Source organism: Melanerpes formicivorus, unplaced genomic scaffold, assembly GCF_026170545.1.
Source record: "Melanerpes formicivorus ecotype bairdi unplaced genomic scaffold, bMelFor1.0.p_v2 SCAF_5, whole genome shotgun sequence".
In the NCBI taxonomy this organism is placed as follows: domain Eukaryota; kingdom Metazoa; phylum Chordata; class Aves; order Piciformes; family Picidae; genus Melanerpes; species Melanerpes formicivorus.
In genome coordinates, this window is record NW_027142357.1 from 25161717 (window position 1) to 25181630 (window position 19914).

The following is a 19914-nucleotide window of genomic DNA, read 5'->3' on the forward strand; positions in this document are numbered from 1 at the left end:
TCTCCAGTCCCACCATCCCACTCCAGCAGCATGGGAGGCAGTGGCACAGCCCTGAGCCAAGGCAAGGTCACGGGCATGGGGCCAACAGCCAGCATTCCCACAGGACGGATGGGGTCCAGCACGCACCTGGCTGGGCAGAAGCCTCAAGCAGCCACTTGCAAGGATCTGGGGTGCCCACAGCGGGGTCCCCAACTCCTGTTAGTCTGAAAACAGCTTCTAGGACTGTTATTATGGGATGGCAGTGGAACAATGGGGAGAAAGTCTTGCATAAGTGGATATGCAGTACTGAGGGTCACCCTCCATCCTTCTTGTACCCTGCAGAAGTAAAGAGCTCCAGGCAGCAGGAAGAGCAGGATGCTGAACCTGAAATACCCTGTGCTGTCTCCAATCCACTTTTATTCACAATCAGAAAATAACTTACCATACAATAACACAGGCACACGCAGCACACCCCCGGGCACCCTCCCCTCCAGCCACAATGCTACAGCCCAAGCTCTGATGTGGCACAGGTGAGCCCCAGTGTGGGGAGCTGTGCCCCCCGTCCATCCCACGGGATGCTCCATCCCCATCCCGCTCAGAGCACAGCCTCACACATGGCCAGAGGAACCTGTACACCGTGCCAGTGCATGTCCCCACCCTTCCCTCCCACCGTGGGCTCCTGATGCCCTGCTGTCCCCCACCCCACCCCATGCTGTCCCACTGGGTGCCAGCGGGCACTCCCTCACCCTGTGCCCACCCTCCGCCCCCCCAAGTAGTGCTGGTGTTGGCGGTCTGTACAGCATGGCCATGCGCTCCCCAGGGCCGGGAGCCTTGGTGCTCTCGTGTAGGGCCAGGCGGGCAGCAGGCAGCGGGTAGCCCTACCCTCCCCAGGTGACAACAAAGTGCTGATTTCAGAGGGTGCCAAGTATCTCCTCTTTTGCTCCCCTCGGAGCAGAGGGAAGCCAGTACCACGGCTCCATCTCCCCCTCTGGGCCGATCCCTGTCTCCCTCCCCCCGTACGGGCAGGCATGCGTGTCCGTGGCACCCCGGGGCGGGCAGCCGTCCCTGCCCAGCTACTTGCAGACGCTGACCCACTCGGTGATGCGGCACTCCTCACAGGCCACAAAGCAGCACCAGTGGAACTTGCAGTTGCAGCGCTCGCTGCGTGTCTGACGCAGGATGTTGTGCCCGCGGCCACAGCAGAGGCTCTCGCAATTGTCCATGCCCGGGCTGGTCTTGTTGCACAGGCGCCCTTGGGTGCCCAAGGAGTCCAGGGCCGGTTCTCGCTCGCAGAAGTCAGGTGACTTCTCAAAGTAAACCAGCTCGCTGATGCCAGCCCGGCGGCGATGCCGAGCGTGGCCCGGCTCCAGCTGCCCGGCGTTGCGGTTGTGGGGCCGGATGAGAGTGGCCCCGTAGAAGCGGTCCTTGAGCAGGGACCCCACCAGGCGAAACTCAGGTGTCACCTGCCAACACGTCTTCAGCTGGCAGCTCCCTGAGGTGCCGTGGCATTTGCACTTCCTCCTCATGTTGTCCATTACCACCTGGGCAGGGAGGGAAAGACAGAGGCTTAGCATGGAGGAAATCATTTTGCGGGGCCAGAGAAGTCACCGCGGAGCTCTCTGTGTGTTGGCACAGTATGAACAACAAGGGCTGGCATGAGCAGCCATCAAAGCCCTAGAGCTGTAAAGCCTGTTGCTGTTCTCAGTGTCACCCATGTCCCACACCCTGTCCTTTCCCATCCTGGCAGTACCAACTGGTTTTTATACTCCAGTAAGGAATCAGCACCTAAAGCAGAGGGTGAGCTACCTGACCACAGGGTGGAGGAGCCTGGATCTCACCTTCCACTGCTACTTGGCTCCAGCAGCATCAACCTGACCACAGAGCCCAGTTAAAAGCCAGCATGGCCACATCTTTGCAGCCCTGTTGGAACCCCTCAGTGCAGGAGCACTGCAAGCAGAGCAAGTGGGAGTGATGCTTTCCTCTCCTGTAAAGCCCCAGCTCTGGGAGTCCTGGGAGCAACTCCACTTTCAGTTCTTGCCTGCGTTTTCACAGAAGCCCTGGTGCAGCTCTGGGGGGTTGAGGCACTGCCTCCCACCACCATTTGAATTTCAAGCAGGGATCAGGATGAGCACAGCCCTGACTTGTAGTTTTGCGAGGCCACAAGGAAGCCTCCACAAGTCTACCTTCCACAAGGGCCACAGTGCATGGTCTGAGCTGTGGCTGTGGTTTGGGCTGTCCAGGGAGTGTGGCTCATGTAGAGCCAGAGGAAAGTGCTGGGGCACAGAGGACCTTGGGCTCCTGGGACAACTCTTCTGAGTCCCTAAGCTGTATATTGGGGTACCTCTGTGTCCTCTGTCCCTGCAAGGAATGCTGCTGTTGCCATACCAAGAGAAACAGCTTATGCCCAGCAATCTCCAGGGTCATCAAGTGGCCACATATCCTGGAAAAAGGCCATTTATCCCATCCTCTGCTCTCTCCCAACAGGGATTCCCTGATGGGCCATGGCCTCCCACAGGCTCCAGTAAGTACCTTTCCCACTGGGACACCTAAGCCCAGCCAACAGCTGGGCTGGGGCTTGCAAAGACTGAAGGCTGATCTCCCATCCAGGCCATGCTCTGGGGCTTATAGTGAGCCCAGGCAACATGCAGACCAGCACAAGGTCCTGTCCCATGGTGACAGCCCTGCCTGGCCACCTGCTTCATACATGACATGCTCTGCCTGCTCCTGTCCTTCCATGAGGGCAAGGAGTGCCTAATTTTGGTAGGATTGGGTAGTTTTTACTTCTTGTTTTCTTGTTTTTGAGTAAATCTCCCTGTTGCTATGCAGTTATGGTAATGAAGGCAGGTCAGGGAAACATGCCTGGAGCTCGGGGCACACAGTGGAGAGGTCTGGGCTGGGCTGGAGTTTGGCTTTCATCCTGCTGAGAGTCCCGTCTCCTGCCGGGAACAGCCTCCATCTCAGAGGTAATGAGCTGCCCAGCCTCTCAGCCACCCTGGGTGTGCCGGCTGGGAACACCAGCTGCTTGCCACCATCCTTACACCATCCACGGGAACACACTGGGATCAGGACCTTTCCCATATGCCCTCCCTGTTCCTTTGGCTGGACCTGGGAAAATCTGCATATAGGGCTGCAGCTGGGATGGTCACCACCCGGATGGAGAGGACACTGGCCTGACAGCTGGACAGGAGCTTGTTTAGGCTATGTTTAGGTGACATTAAGAGCTGGAGAAGGCTGTGTGTGCCATCTCCACCACCCAAGCCATCACCATTGAGCAACCTGAGCCCCAAGCCTGTAGCATCCATCCATCCATCCTGCCCCAGGATGGCATGTTTTCCTCCCTGCATGGAGGAGGTTCAGTGGGGACAGGACCCTGCCAGAGCAAGGAGCCCCAAGAAACACCCAGCTGAGCCTCAGCCCCATGCTTTGTCATGAGATCTCGTCCATGCACCCCTACCTGGCCAGGTCCTTCCCCTGTCTCACAGACACCCAGGTTCAGCACATGCCTGGACTCGCTGGTGCTTTCTTTCGCACATTCCCAGCTCCTCCCAGACAAGCTCATAAGAGCTTGATAGTAGGCCTTTGTTGTGAGGGTAATGGGTAGTTCTTGGCTGCCTTTCATCCTCTCCTGCTCACTGCTCTGGTGGTGGTTTAGGAGGATCTACAAAGCTTCTTACTTATTCCTGCTGCTCCCTTGCTTGGAGAACTTGCTCTCTCCCAGGGATGCAGGACACATGCAACTCAAGCCCAAGGTGACCACTGCCACCATTGGAGGATGCTGCACATCCTCTGCAGCTGCAGTACCCTCCCTGGCTTCATAGCTGGATGCAAGAGGGAAAAAACCTGCGTGTTTCTGCCTGGTTTCGAACCAGGGACCTTCCGCGTGTCAGGCGAACGTGATAACCACTACACTACAGAAACCCACGCTCTGTGCCCACTGGATGTGGCCATTGGTGGGATTGCCACCTCATTGTTAGCACTGCAGGCTCTGAGCAGGGAGCCAGGCTTACCCACGTGCAGAACATTCTGGGGACACACAGGCACTACGGAGAGGATGCTCAGCATCAGTCAGATGCTGGAGAGCCCTGAGTGCTGCAGCTGCTCTCTGCATGCAGGGGGATGGCACATGGCAGAGCCATCCACATCACCACTCTGCTCAAGGGGTTCAAGCCTTGCATCTTGGAAGGGAGGACCACAGAGCAGCTGCATCCAGTACAAGCACTTCTTTCCTTGGAAACCCCAGCAGATTGCTCCTTATTACATCAGAAAGACAATCCTAAGAGTGAGGAGAAATTGGGCAGGTGTGTAGCTCAAGGCCTTGCTAGAAGAGCAGGTGGAGAGCTTGAAAACCCATCCCCAGGCAGTGACATGGCCAGGCCCAGCTCCAGCAAAAAGCATGGCACCAACGGGCACAAAACAGGCACAGCATCGTCTCCTTGCTCCAATGTATGGCACCCACAACCATCACAGCTTGACCCACACATGTTCTCACATCCTCATTTCAGCAGGGTCCCTGAGCTGGACAGCCTGTTCAGCCATTGCTTCCCCACCAGCACTGGTACCATCCACTCGTTTATCCTTCTGTCCTTCTCAGCTCCCAGGCTTCTTCTGTCAGTCAAGCTTTTGTCTCTGAAGCTGCCAAGAGCTGACATTGCCAGTCCTGTGCCTGCCTGCCCTTGGGGACACTAACACCCCATGCATTTTAGTTGTTGTTGGATCCCACAGGCACCACATGGTGACATTCCCCCTAAGCAGATATTCCTCTCTCACCTTCCCCTCCTTCTGCAGGGGGCTGTGAGGCTTCCTGTGGGAAGTGAGCAATACAACCCCCAAATTTCTGAGCACTGCCAAGGGACTCAGTGGTTTGAGGAACACAGAGCTGAAGACAAGCCATGATTAGCCCTGCAGACAGAACTGGGATGAGGATCTTGCCTGGCTCAGGGCAAGAGCAGCCTGAGGAAGATTGCACTGTCTGACATTGGGTGAGCCTCCATCACGTGCAAGCAAAGCCAAAGAAGCAAAAAGCTCTGGGTTTCCCCATGTGTTTACAGCTTGGCCAAACTAGGATGGTTTGGGGGGGCAGTAAAGCTCAGCTCCAGCACCACAGAAGGGCACACATCAGTGTCCTGCTCTTCAGCATTGCCATCTCATATCTGCCTTTAAAAATGCATAAAGAGGAACATCCAAATATCTGAGCCATCCCAGGAAGCACTCTCTGTGGAATTCTGATCTTTAATTACTGATTCCCACAGCCACTACACACACCCCTGTGCTGCCCTGGCAGTGTGTAGCTGGGGGCTTGAGGACAAATGTCCCACTGGATTCATGGGATGGAGTGGCAGTGAAGTGCTGAAGCTGTCCTAGCCCCTCCTGCCTTCATGCTGCTGGTTTTCAACATCAGGCTGCTTTTAAATGTGAGCCTCCAGACAGAGTGAGCTACTAATTGGCACCTTTAACAAGATCTGACATCAAGAGAATGGAGGGGAGGCTGCCCTGCTTGCCTGGACAGGCTCCAGTACCCCCTCAGAACTGGGGGATAAGGTTGTGGGCTGTGGTCTGCAGCACCAGGGGATGCTGCACTTCCCAGCTGCCACAGAAGCCCACTGGCTGGTTCACTCACATCTGCTTCCTCAGGGCACCAACTCCTGCTCTGGAAGAAGAGTCAAGGCTGAGTGCTGCAGCGCCTGCACTGTGTCCCATGATGTTATTGACTCTGTCCTCCCTGTCTGTAGCTCTTTCCCACTGCAGATGCCTGACACCAGTTAACTCAGTCCCTAGTAGGAGCTAGATACATTGCTGTGCCACCCTTGCAGCACCACGGCAGCCCAGGCAGGTGACAGTGGCCTTGGGAAGTGGCCAGGGGCAGAAGAGCAGCAGCAATACTTGGCAATGCCCTTCTAAAAGAGATGCTCAGGAGCAGGACTGTGCCACTGCCTTTGCTCCAGGAAAAGCTGGGTAGAGGGTGGGCCTTGAGCGCAATCCCAACCTCATACACACATCCCACCACAGGCAGCATGAGCCCCTCACAGGCCCACATGTCCCACAGATCCTGTCCCTGCCCCCACCACCCCACACCCTCTGCCCAGCATCCCTCTCACCTGCCGTCCCACACGGTTGTTGTGCAGCCTCATCCGGGAGTGGATGTCCCTGTAGGTTTCCCGGGAATCAAGGAAATCCTTGGAAAACTTCTCCCCATAGTCCACATCGGGGCTGCACCCTCCCCATTCCCAGGAGTCCTGGAGGCCGGGGGTCTCTGTCGGCATGTGCTCCATGTGCACGCCGTGCACCATGCCCTTGCCATGGTTCATAGCCTCCAGCTGCAGACGATGCAGCTTGCGCCGGAAGGCCTCCTCGTCACCACGGCGCTTCTGGTCGCAGCCGCAGGCCTGCAGCTTGCCAAGGGCGCAGGCGTTGGAGACGGCGTGCACCACGCCGGCCGCCGCGATGGCGTACGCAAAGGCGCTCTCCCGAAAGCCTGCAAGGAAGGAGAGAGCAGGGCTCAGGCCGGGCACTGGGACCCTTGCAGGGAGCTGGATGAGCCCAGCATCACGCCTGGGTGTACGGAGTGGGAGGTTCAGTTTGTGCCTTGCCTTGGCCTAATGCACAGGCTCCCACCTGGACCATGAGGGAATCCTCACTCAGTGCTCCCCAGTCCCATTTCCACAAGAACACACTGCTGCCCTGAAGCCCAGGACCCCAGCTGCCACCATCAGCCTGGTCTCACGTTGCTCTGGGAGATGGCAACATGGCATTGCTCTGGCATCAGCATTATGGCTCTGATGGGAAAGCAGTCTCCTTCCTTCACTTAGAGCTTCCCACTATACTGAATATAACACTGTCTGAGAAGCAGTTCTGTTGAGGAACCAGCCATTTCTGCTTACCCATAGGGTACAGGAGCAGGCAGCAACAGGAGCAGGCAGCACTGCCTGTCCAGCCCCATCCATCTGCCAATGTCCCACCCCTCCCTAAGCCCCACCAGCTCCCACAAGAAGCTCCAAATGTGACACTGCACTGGAAAAATCAAACATCCCTAGTTAGAGCATGCTGTGACCGCACTGAGTACTGCCAGGGCCAGCAGCTGGTTGTCATTAAACACCAGGGAGTGAGGACGTCCGCAAGTGTCATTAGCTGGAGATGGGGCGGGGTGGGGACAGGGATGGGTCCCTCAGCAGGGGCTCAATGGGGCTGTGAGTGGGGGCTGCCCAAAGGCTGCTTGGCTTCTCTGCAGCCGGGTAAAGAGCCTCCCCTACCTGGGAACTTCTATTTTATTTTAAATGCAAAGTAATACTTTTATTTGGGGTTCTGGGTCAAGCAGGCAGCCTGCAGTGCCCTTTGCTTCACCACACAGTGACCAGCCCCAGCATGAGGAAGGGAAGGAGGAAGAGCCAGACTTTGTGCTGTGGCTTCACACGTGAATAAATAAATAGCTGGAGTTCACCAGCATCTTTCCATCCATTGGACTAGAGCAGCTTGATCAGCCCAGACTTTGCCTCAGCTGAGCAGATGAGAAGTTTTAAGGGTGTTTGTTCCAGCAGATCCATGCCATCAAACGGGAGGGCTTGAATGAGCCCCCCAAAGCGCAGACCCCAGGCAGGGGCTCTTCCAGCTCCCTGCCTGTGCCGCAAAGTCACAAGAGGTGAGAGCACAACCACTCCCCACCGCTGTCACCAGGAACTGGTGATGCTGCCCATCACAGATGTCTCCTCGGTGGTTCGCTGCCGCCTGCTGAGCCAATGCTATGATCTTATTAAAGGAAAATGAAGCGCAGCTCAGCAACCTGCATTTAAAGCCATGCTGCTCTTTTGTGTGTTAATTTGACACTGGTGCATTTAAAAAATTAACGAGGCACTGCTTAAAAGCCAGCGGGAGCCTCTCCCAGCTTCCCCTCGGTGTGGGACAAGCTCGCTCTCAGCCTGCATCTTTCCATGCACAAGTTGAACAACATTTTTCAGCAGGCAGGTAATGGGGCTGCTGGAGCATACGTGGCACAGCCTCCTCGGGGAGTGCGCTGGCAGGCAGCACCTGCAACACACCCACATCGCTGCTAGAGCAGGACAGCCCAAAACTGGGGAACTTCAGTCCCCAGGTGAGTGATGCAGGATGGAGAATGGGCATAGGAAAGTCTCCAGGATCCCCAAATCCTCTTTGTATCAGTTCTCTGTGGCAGCTCCAGCCCTTCATGAGCCAAAGGTGGGCACAGCCCAAGAGCAGGGACTTGTCACTGACTCCCCAGCTCATCATGCAGCCAATTGCTTGGGGGCGGTGGCATCAAACCCTCAACCTGTGGAACACTCTTGTCTTGTCCCTGCCCTTCCATCGGCCTCTTTCTCTTTTCCCAGCCTAATGAATGATTTTTCCATGTAGCATTACCATAAAATTCCCTTCTGGAGCCCAGAGCGTAGCTCTAACCCACCCATGCTGTCTAGCAAGCCCATCTCCTTATAGGTAAAGAGGCCAGGTTTGTTTGCTGCCTTCCACAGCTGGGAAACCCTTGGAGTCAAGCCTCAGCCCTCCTCCTTCCTCTGCTGCTCTCCAGCCATGCAGTGATTGGATGAGGCTGGTCCACAGAACTTAACATTCCAGTACTCTGGGAGTCTTTGCCCCATCTTACCGTGGGTCTATCCCAGCCATGCCAAAGCCCAGAGTAATGCAGCAAAGCACTGAGCATTGTGGCTGCAGATGACAACTACCAGCCTCGTGGGCTTGGTCACGGTGGGAGTCCTGAGTGTGGCATGCAGCAGATGGCCCCAAACCCTTCAGGGGTATCTCCAGCCATCTAAGACCTGAGCAATGATGTTTGAGTCACCAGATCCCTCCAGAGACCACAAAAGTGATTGTAGCTGTGGGAGGTGTGAGAAGTATTGCATCCTGCAGGGAAGAAGAAATGGAGGACACCACCCTGACATCACCGCTGGCATCCAGCTGGCTGTGTTCGTAAAGGACCATGTTAGGCAAGGAGGATGCATCTGAAATCTTGGCCCCAGGTCAGATGCCAAAGTAGCTTTCTTAGCAGGAGAAAGTTTTCCCTGTCAAGATGCACCTACAAGATGGGGGGCATTTAGCAGGCCCCAGCTGTCACTGACTCTGCCATGGATGTTGTGGTTTCTCTATTGCTCATGCGGATGTGGGATAAAAGCAATGGGGCTGGCTCAGGCATAGCTGTAGGCTGCATGATCTGGAGACCAGAGAGAGCTGGAGTCATGGCCTTCCTCCCACAGCTCATCATTGCACCCAGGCAGTGGCAGCCCCACTGCAGCACCTGGGTGGCAATGAGATATCAGAGAGACAGTCTGGTCAGGACACACCCTGGCATACCCTAGGGATGCTCAGCTGCCCCATCTATGGGCAGTACCCCACAGCAGTGGAGGACAGCTTCCAGATGCTGCGGGCACATTGCCCCACTGGCTGGCAAGGTGGAAGAGAACTTCTCCCACCACCTCCCGCGAGGCCTGCAGAGATGGCCAGTCCCAACATGCTGCCTCTCCCCCAGCCCCGCTCCCTCCCCTCTCCATAATTAAACTGCAGGTGAACCTGCCAGGGTCTGGCTCAGCGCCAGGCGCTAAATGCCTCCCTGCAGATCCCGACTTGCCTCCCTGCACTTCCATGAGCTTGCCAGGGACAGCCTGCAGCCCTCACTCCCTGTCCGCCCACGGCGTTCTGAGCCATTAGCCCTCACTGCTCTGTGGGCCACAGGGAGCTGGGCTCAGCCCCACAACTCTAGGGATGCTGCCTTGGAACTAGGGTCTCATTTGCACCCATCGGCTGGGAAAGGTCCAGGGGATGGAGGCATGTCCAAGAAATGGGGGCACCCCCAGGGATGCAGCCAAGCATCCAAAGCCCCCACATGCATTTTGAGGCCAGTGGGGTCAAGCATTTGGCTTGCCTAGGAGTACTGAAAACCCTGGCAGCAGCCCAGCTGCAGCTGTGCCAGACCAGGTGTTGAGGTCTGAAAAGCCAGGCACTGGGGTCCTGAGCTTGGCATCATCTCCTTGGGCAGTCATAACAACACCTGCCTCCCTCAGCACACAGCAAAGCCTCCCCAAGCTCTGGTTTGCAGCTGGATGGGCCCTAGCACCTGGTGTTTCAAGCTTTGCAGGAAGTTCCTTGCACGTTGCTGTAAGAAATCAAGGTTTGGCCACTTGGCACCAGGGAGACCTTCTAAGGAGGACACAGGGCATGTAGTCATCACTTGTCCCTCCAAATGCTGTAGAAGGAACTGAGGGATACTGCACTCCAGGGCCATGTTCCCTCCAGCTATGCACCCTCAGGGGCTTAAAGGACATCCAGCTCTTCTGTGGAGGTCCCATTTCTTCCAGAGCTCCATATGGATAGAGTTGGGATGAGCAGAGGGGAGTGCTCAGGGAAGAGGGATCCCTTAGCATACCTCTGAGAGCCCCTGCCTAGCAGCTGAACAGTCCCAGCCCCGCTGGCAGCGCATGTGTATCAGACAAGTACAAGGGCTCAGCGACCCACCACTATCCTCAGCTTTGTTTTTGAAGAGCACCCAGACGAGGTTCAGCCCAGTCAAGCCACACAGTGCCTGTCAGCCTGCAGATGCTGTAGGGGGATGACACAATGGGGACAACAGGCCACCCTCTCCAGCGAGGTGGATATGACTCTGCTGCTCGCATTTGAAGCAGGAACAGGGGATCTGTCTCCATCATTGATACAGATGTAGCCTCTTGCCCCACCTCACTGCTCCATCCTACCACATCTGCCCCTGGAGCCAGGAGAGGATGTCACTGCTGGCCAGACCAGCACATGGAGTGCAAGGAGGGTACTGCAGAGACAGATGGGATCAGGGGCAGGACTGGAGGGTTGTGTCAGGAGTGACAGTGCCAGGGAATGAGCAGGAGGGTGGCGAGAATGTAGGCAACCAGCTGAGCAGCCAGGGAAGACAGGATGCAGATTTTCAATGCTGAGCCTGGATGCACAGGAAGGGCACAGGGATCAAGGAAGGCGAGGGGATGCTGATGGCAGTGGAGGCTAAATGAGAGGTATAAAGGACACCCCAAGGGTGCAGCATCAAAAGACCAAACCTGAAAACTCATAGTCCATGGAAGTGTCTCAAAAAACCCCAGGGACTGTGTGAGAGCATGGATGGTAAATCCCTAGGCACCCCCCTTGGCTTTCTCTCCACTGACCTGTCATGGTGCCTCATAGCCACTGTGCCCAGCACCCCAGGGACAGCTGCATCTCCCTACCATCTCTGACAGGTCTGTCTTCTGCCCAGGATATTGTTAGCATCCCTGTCCCCAGCTATGCTGACAAGAAGCCACCCCAGACTCCCAGTTACACCTGATTCTTAGCCTCTGTGCTCTTTCCTGGCTCCCCAGGGCTTGCACTCCAACATCTGGGATAAGAGTAGCAGCATGGTGAGACAGGCATTTATTTGCTACTGTCCTCTGCTCCATCTCCAGAGGATGACCCTTCTAGCTCCACCGAGTGCCTGGATGCTGGGCAGAGTGTGGGACAGGCACCAGTGCTGAGCCCCAGGCAGCTTATGCCCATGCTGGGGAAGATGGAAGGGATGCAGGGGGCAGGGGCGGAGATAAGGGAGAGGAGCCAAGAGGGAGAGCAGGAGGGAGAAGCCAGCTACAAATAATTTAAAGTGAGATTCACGCATGGCTGAACTGATGGCAAAAGAAGTGGGAAAAGGAATGAAAGATTAAAGGGGTCTGTCACTTCGGGTTACAAACAATGATCCTACAAGCACGTTGCATTCCCAGGCACGGCAAGGAGGAGGCAGGGTGCAGAGCAGAGACCCGGTCCCCAGAGGTCAGATTCATTAATGCCTGCAGCACAGACCCTGCAACTCTCGCTTCCACCGCTTGCCTCTCCTCTGGCTCCAGGCTCGGGAGATGCACCCAGCATCCCTGTTCTGGCAGCTGTGTCCTTAACAGCTGCAAAATGGAACTCAGAGCTCCAGCTCTGTTATTGAGGGACACAAGTGGGCTGGAACTGGGCCAGGGTACCAGCCTCAAGACTTGCTTCACACCAGAACAGTTCCAAGCAACTGCATGGGATGGCCTGGGTGCTCAGAGCTCATCCTGCACCCTCTGTTGCCAAACCAGGAGTGCCAATGTGTTCTGCTACACCAGCCTACTTCCATCCTTCCCCAGTGGTTACTGCTGGGTGTCCATCCCAGGGAATGGGATCCCACCAGTCCTGGGAGCCCGGGCTGAACCATACCCATGAGCTCAGGACTGGGGTAAGAGTTCAGGGGCTGTGAGAGTTCTTGCACCAATCAGCCACAACCCTGACAGCAGCAAAGGATGCAGTGCTACCTGAGACACAAGTGAGCTGCAAGCCACCAGCCACCACCAGACCTGGTGGGCTGAGGTAGGGATGCAGATGATCAATGCTCTCTGCAGGTGAAGCTTCTCACCCAATTTGGTGGGACACAGAGCAGGGAAGCTCATTTGGATGTGTAAGCAACTTGAGCCAGCAAGTCAGTGTCTCCTGACGCCCGAGGAGACTAGAAGTGAACCACATTCCTCAGAGGACCTGGAAATACCTCGATGCTTATCAAGACTGACAGTCCCCACCCTCCCTGCCAGGCCCTAACCTGGGCGCTGCTCACAGAGGGAAGAGTCTGCCCTTCTCTAAGCACCAGTGCGCCAAGAGGCCATCGCTGCTCAGCAGCAGGACTGCAGCCCTGATGCCACATATGCTCCAGGGTAGCATCCCCTCCAGTGAAGCTTTGTCTATCTGACCTGGACACATGGGAAATCCTGGCACCAAAACACTTCTGTGCTCTCCTCTCCAGCCATGTCCTCACAGCTGTCTAGGGGTACCTGCCACCACATCTCCTCAGAGGCATGCATGCATGCCTCAAGCTGCCAACCTCTCCTCTGAGACTCATCTCACAGTCTCAGGAGAGAACATGTGGAAGGATGTTTGGGGAAGGGGGAAAGGAGGCAATTCTTTGCTGGGCATAAAGATAGGAGGGTCCCAAACAGAGCAGGAGAGCTGCATCTTTAGTAGTTTTCAGCTTCCTCAGGAGCTGGAGGAGTGATATGTTTGCTGGGCACCTTGCCTGCCCTCAGCATCCTGCCTGCCTGTCATTGGCATTGGCATATTGTCCTCTCCTGCCCTTTGTGCAATGGGCACTTTGAAATGTGTTAAGGCCCATGCTTCAAGAAGGGTACTTAGGTGAGAAGACACATTCAAGTCCCACAGAAGGTTACATCAGGTCACAACCCCGATCTGCACAGCACAAGACAGCCTCCCTCAGAGTACACTCCTGAGAGAAAGATTATCAGCCAGCAAGGCTCTGATACAGGCAGCCAGCCATGCCTGTGAAGGAGATGAGGAGACCCTGACACTAGGATTTGGCAGCCTGTGGGGTCTGGGAGACCTCTCTCAACAGTGCAGGTGGGGATTCTGTGGAAAGGTGAGTTGCCAGAACAGCCTGTTTCCATGTGCCACCATATTCTGGAGTCACATGAGACAGAGAGTCCTCATCTCTGAACTGCAAAGCCAAGGCAGGACACCAGGATGATGTGTTCACAGAATTACATTCCATTAGATAGGAGTGTTTCTGCTCACTGTAATGCACTGAAACTCCATCCTCAGAGGTGGAATGAGCCATGATGCTCACTGCACGCACCAAACCAAATCCCAGAGCACAGCATCCACCAACAAACTGTGCTGCACACCCATGGCACCACTCCAAACACCAGCCTACACCACATGGGGAAAAGATGCCAGAAAGCAATGGAGCCTGGAAGGAGCCTTGAAAGCAGCTGGGTCTGGACAGGAGGGAGCAGCTAAGGACAAGGGCCAGTGTAGGTACAAAGGTGTATGGAGAAGAGCATTGCCATAGTGCAGTGGTGCCTGGTCTGGTAAGCTTTCCCAGGCTCTGTCTGTCTTCATCCATGAGGATACTGAAGAGCTTACCCTGTCCCCTGAGCCAGGGAAGAGGTGTACAGGGACATATGGGGAGTCCATCAGGGCTCCTGAGAGCAGGGGGTAGGCAGAGGAAGAGGAGACACACTGTCCAGCCCTTACCTCTGCTGAAGATGATGCTCTCATAGGGGATCTTGTTCTTGGTCTCGAGGCTGGAGCAGTTCCAGCGCTGGTCCCGGAACTGGTGCTGGCACTCGTGAATGGCGATCTGGATGCCCTGGATGGCCGAGGCGGTGACATCAGGGTGGCGCACGCACACCTCCAGCTGCCGCCGCGTCAGCCCCGGCAAGGTCAGGCACACTGTGTTGGCATTCAGCACCGGCTCTGACGGTAACTTCAGGCCCAGGATCTCATTGGAGCAGGAGCTGAGAGGGAAAGGGAGACCTATGAGCTCGAGCAAGCAATGTGCCAAATGCTTGCTTCCCCTTCGGGAAAAGCAAAAAGCTGGAGGGGCGCAAGCGAGGGAGGGAAGATGTTCCTCAATCCACACTGTGCCTGCTCTCTGTAGAGAAGGCCGGAAAACCCCGTGGCACAATGGCAGCTCAGCCAGGCAGAGATGTCCCAGCAACAATGGGGCTGCAATCCTCTCCAGTCATGTTGGCACAGCCTGGACTCCCTGGCAGCCTGTGCCCAGTGGCAACCAAATTTAGCCCTCCTGCCTATGGAGCCCAGCATCTCCAATGACTGTACCCTCTCTGTGTGTTCCCCCATGGATCTCCTGCCCTGGTCACACAGTGCAGACTGCCAGGCACAGACTGCCTCAGCTTGTCTGCCCTAGAGAGCATGGATTCTCCCTTTGGAGAATCTGGACACTCCAGAGCAGGAAACCCATCCCAGGTCTGGTTCCATCCCTGCTGTTGACTAATCCCCTCCTCACACCTCCCATATTGCCCTGGCACTATTGGTCCTCACAAGGGAGGTAACCAGAGGGATCAGCCTTTTTCTGCCAGCTCAACTGGGAAATTCGGAGACAAGGACCCTGCTGAACATCCTCAAGCTCTGACAACAATCCCAAAGTCACCATCATATCCCAGTCCTACTAGACCTCAGGCCTGTCACCAGAAACACAGAGGGCAGTGGATGGATGGGTGCAAGGGGAGTCATGTGGTTTGTGGCAGGGGTGCAAGTACTTATACAAGTAGAGAGGCTTCCTGGGGAAACAGGGAGGTATACAGTGTCCAGGAAGATGGACAAAGCATGTTGAGAGAGAGGTGCCTGGAGCTAAGACAGTGGTATGCAGGGCAGACAGATGCTGAAAGAAGGATGGAAGGGGAGAAAATGTTTGCCCAGCTCCAGGGAATGGTTTGAAGGACCCTGGGATCTACAGAGTCCAAGCAGAGGACCTACAAAGCTAGCAGCAGGCAGCAGAATGCCCAGCAGCATCCTGCATCTTGAAGCAGAATCCTTCAAAAGCTCAGCACCACTCTGCTCCTTACTCAAGACAGCTCAGTCCCTGCCAAGAGCTCTTTCCAGGCAGGGCTCCCTCTTCCCTGGGAGAGCCAAGATCTGGGTCCTTGGGAGGAGCAAGGACCTTATAGCCCTTTGAACCTTGATTACAGACATGAGACTTGGAGGAGGATGCTGAAGGAAGAACTGCAGCTGCCTTACGGCACAGGCAGGTCTTGAGAAGAGATACTCTCCCTCTGGTCCCCCAAATCCTGCAAGGCTCATGGATAGAAGCAGCTCTTGAGGGTCAGGGACAGACTTCCCTATCTCAGCATTTGTGCAGCTCTAGAGGAAGGGCTCAGCCCCCGGGATCTCTGCTGAATTACAGCTTGCTCAGAGGGGAGGTGGAACGGTCAGGGTCAGGCCGTTGCTTTCTCCATCTTCCCAAGGGTTTTTATACCCACCCCACCACTCCCATTGGGTAATGTGCATGTTCACCCCAGTGCAAATCCATAGTGACTCCAACGGAGACTCCAGGTGGAGGGAGAGAGGAGAACGAAGAGAGTGCATCCCTCGAAAGCCCCTACACAGGAGAGACATCCCCCGCCTGGCTCCTGCACTCATCCACATGCTCAAAGCAAGCCCTAGCTGCCAGGAGATAAAGAGCAGGTCCGCAAATACCACCACCCCTAAGCCAGCAGCTCCTGCCCCAAGGACCCTGTCACCTGCCCATCCTGAGCCAGTCACAACACCTAGCACCTTCTCCCACGGCATCTCAGACTGGGGAAGGAGTGGGGGCTGTCCTTCTCCCCATTGTACAACAGGGAAACCGAGGCAGGAGCCCTTCTCTAGAGGCCCCGAGAGCAGAGGGCAGGTCCTTGCCTCTTGCTCCACCCAGGGCTCAGGGGAACCAAGGATCCGCAAGGAGCTGTCACTGTCCCCCTCCCTAGGAGGACGCAGAGCTCCCCTCAGCTCTCTTCCCCCTTGAAATCTGGATTTAAACTTGATTTCACGGTGACAAGCCCCCAGGTCACAGGCTGCAGCGGCTGCCGCTTTAATTAATACAAGTCCCAACGTTAACAAATTATATTTAAAGGGGTTGGAGGGAGGGGGAAGGGCGGGGGACCCCCACCCCCAACTCACACCAGTACCAGGGTTAACCCCTGGTTGTCTGCAGCACACAAGTTTGGGAGCAGGCAGAGGGGAGCTGCTAGCCACCCGGGGGAGATGGAGGCGGACAGGGGTGGTGAGTGTTAGGAGGCCGTTTCCTAGAAGGCAAGCGACCCCCTCTTACCCTCCCTCACTTTAGGATCGGCAGAGCCGGGCAAGGGACTCAAGTGTATCCCTCGTCCCGGTGCGCGGGGCCCAAATGCCCTCATCCCGTAGGCACCGTCCCTCACGGCAGTGGCATCCTCATTGGCAATCCCCCGGCCTCCGCGGGGACACCCGGCTGCGAGGATTCTCCACCCGGGGAGAGCGGGGAAACTGAGGCAGGCAGGGCGGGCGCTGGGGCGGCTCCGGCGGGGGTACAGCCTTCGGGAGAGGAGGAAACCCGCGCATACCGCCGGGACGGGGGGCAGAGTGGGCAGGCTCTGTGCAGCCGCCCTGACAGTGCCCTGAGCGGGAACGGGGCGGGGGGGGGGTGGGAGGGGGGGGGGGAGCTGCAACTATGCGGGGCCGAGACGGGGGCAAGAGACCCCCCACCCCCGTCAGCCCGCCTCTGGTGCGGGGCTGGGCGCGGCGGATTCCCGGCTCCCTCCCCGCGGGACCGGGGCGCTCGGCGGCGGCGGGGCTGGGGGCGCAGCTCCTACCTGGGTACCCAGAGGCTGAGCAGCAGCGAGCAGAATCCGTGGGCCAGGGCCGGGCGCATCTTCGCTGGGGCAGCGGCTGTGCGGGCTGCGGGCGGGCGGGCGCCTTTGGGGCAGGGGCGGCGGGGATCGGCGCTGCTCTCTGCCCGCTTTGTTTGTTGTGGGTTGTTTGCTTGTTTGTGTTTTCCCCTCTCCTCCCTCTCACTGGCTCCCTGCGCGCCGGGGCTCGGCTCGCCGGGGCGGCTCTGCCATCCTCCCGGGATGCCCCCCCCGCCTCCCGCCGCCCCGGCGCCCGCCGAGCCCGGCAAAGGCTGCGCGCCCCCCGCCCTGCCCGCCACCGCCCCGCTGCGCTCAGCCCCCCGGCTCAGCCCGCCATGGCGGGACGCACCGGGGGGCCGGAGAGGCTCTCGACCCCTGGGGCGCACTCCCCGTCCGCTCCCCAGGGCGCCCCGGGGCTCCGGGGCCGCGGCGGGCGTGGGCAGGGCTCGCCGGGCGAGCGGCGCTGCGGCTCCCGCGGGACCCGCAGGCACATGGGGAGCCGCGGCCCCCCGCCGCCCCCCGCCTCTGGTGTCGCAGGGCCGCCGGCGCAACGGGCAGGGTCGCGGCCGGAGCGCCCCGGGAGCGCTGGGCACAGAGCGGCGGCGGCGGCGGCTCTGCCTGGGATCGCGCTGCGCTGAGCATTACTCAGCGCCCGGAGCCCGAGTCCCGACACGTCCAGACAGGAGCCCGCGGGGGAAGGACGGGGCAGAAGGGTGGCAGCGGGGCGGGGAGCCCGGCGTGTCGCACGCAGCCTGCCGGGGAGGGAGCGGGCGGCGGGGGGGCGAGCGCCTGTCGGGGGGAGCGGGTACCGCCGGCGGGGAAGTGGGCGAGGGGACTGGGGTGTGAGCGTCGTGGGCTGTGCATGGAGAGTAGGCGGAGGGCGCGCGGCGTGAAGAGCGGGCGTGGAGCGAGGAGTGGGCACGGGGAGTAGAGGGGGTAGGGGGACAGTGGGTATGGGGAGTGGGAGGGTGGGCACGGCTAGTAGAAGGGGTAGCGGGGGAACCGGCTCGGCTTCGGGAGGTAGGGACAGCACGGGGAATGTGCACAGGAAATAGAGGGAATGGGCACAGGGTGGGGGAGTGGTGCACAGTGTACAGAAATGTGCCCAGAGAGCAGGGTAAGTGTGCATGGTGTGGGGAAGCACGTGTGGTGTGAGGTGAGGACTCAGTGTGGTGAGGTGAGCGCATGTGTCCTAGTGGCAAGTGTGCAGAGTGTGGGTGGTGCTGGACACTCCAGGGAGGATGCACAGCATGAGTGAGTGTGCTGAGGGTGCAGGAGAAGGGTCCTCTTCACACAGGGTGAATTTGGACAAGCCAGAGGAGTCCGTTTAATAGAGTATGAGGTGAGTGTGAGTAGCAGGGGGTAAGTATACACAGGGTGTGGGGGGAATGTGTACAGCACAAGCATGCTCCAAGCACAGGTGAGTGCACAGGGTGTGGGACAATTGTGCATGGCTTGGGTGAGCACGCCTGGTGTGGTTAAGTGTCCATAGAGTGAGGGTGCATAACACAGGGTGAGCATGCATAGCAGAGTGAGTGTCCATGGGTTTGTAGAAAGTATGAGTGGTGAAGGTGAGCGCAGGAGCGTGGGAGTGGCCATGTGCTGCTGCGAGTGTGCCCTGGGTGTGAGGTGAGTGTGCATGGGGTGTAGGGCAAGTACGTGCGGTGTAGGCAGTGGCAAGTGAGTGTGGTTGGGGCTATGCTGTGGGGTGGATGTGCAGGATGTGGGGTGAGTATGCATGTTGCAGGGCAGTGTGCATGGGTTAAGGAGAGAGTGTGCGTGGTGTGGGGTACATGCAGAGCAGGTGAACACGGCAGAGAGCATGGAGTGAGTGCACGAAAGGAGAGGGGTGTGCATAGCATGGGGTGTATGAGGCGTGAGGATGAGTGTGCCCATGGTATGGGGTGTCCCTGGGACTCTGAGGGTACACAGAGGTGTCAGGGTATGAACATAGAGGCTGGAGGTTCATGGCACAAGCTGTGGGTGTGCAGGAAAGTGTCCCTGCTAGTGCAAGGCACATGGGTGCCTGTCTGTGTGCATGGCGATGTGAGCACGAGTGGCACATGCTGCGGCTATGACTCTGTGTGCAAGCACAGTGTGACCGTGTACATCCCATGGAGATCCTAGCCCCATTTTTGGCTCCCTCAGCTCAGTGCCAAGGAAGCAACACTGCAGGTCTGATGCCTTTGGAAGAGCTGCAGGGGGGGATCTGGCTTCCCTTGAAGGGAAGACCTCCCTGCCTCATTTTCCTCATGGCCCCTCCCTAGCTGGGCATCAAGATGGTATCCACCTCCTTGTCACCATCATCCTAACACTCCAGCAACACTTAGCTTCACAGGATCCTGCTGGGCAAGGGGTTTCCCATCTGGGAGCTGTACAGTGGCCTTTCTTGTGTCCTGCTGTTTCCTTTGGGATAGGAGGGTGTCCCTGGTAAAGGCCCAGGTCATCAGGCTCTTGACGAACAGTCTGCCCTAATTCAGCCCCTTCCCCATCACAGGGATTCTTGGTGTCCCCTGAGTTTGGGTGCCCACCCTCAGGCTACAGGGACTCCTCTTGGGCACTGATGGCCTTGGGGGCTGCAGGAAGTGTCCCTGCAGGTCCCCAGTGTCCCCAGATACCACAGCCCGTGCCATGCTGGTGTTCGTGCCATAAACAGCCAAGCAGCAGCTGGCAAAGCTCTCTCCCCTGAGGCGGGCACCACGTCTCTGCTCCGACACAGCAGTGCTGGCGAGGTCTGCCAGGCCTGCTTGCGTGTCGGCTCCTGTTTGCACTGGGGAGGAAAATGTGTTTCCTT

The 19914-nt window shown here is 57.7% G+C and overlaps 1 protein-coding gene and 1 non-coding gene across 2 annotated transcripts; both read right to left on the reverse strand.

Annotated features, from left to right (window-relative positions):
• Positions 1-704: 704 nt before the first annotated feature.
• On the reverse strand, positions 705-17783 carry WNT10A (Wnt family member 10A). Its single transcript, XM_068138853.1, has 4 exons — positions 17085-17783; positions 13990-14252; positions 6075-6451; positions 705-1520 (listed from the first exon to the last, which is right to left on the reverse strand). The coding sequence occupies exons 1-4, from the start codon at positions 17141-17143 to the stop codon at positions 1053-1055; spliced, it is 1167 nt and encodes a 388-aa protein (XP_067994954.1). The 5' UTR covers positions 17144-17783; the 3' UTR covers positions 705-1052.
• TRNAV-GAC (transfer RNA valine (anticodon GAC)) lies at positions 3825-3897 on the reverse strand. The gene has a single exon. It is a non-coding gene; the product is annotated as a tRNA-Val (tRNA).
• Positions 17784-19914: the final 2131 nt, after the last annotated feature.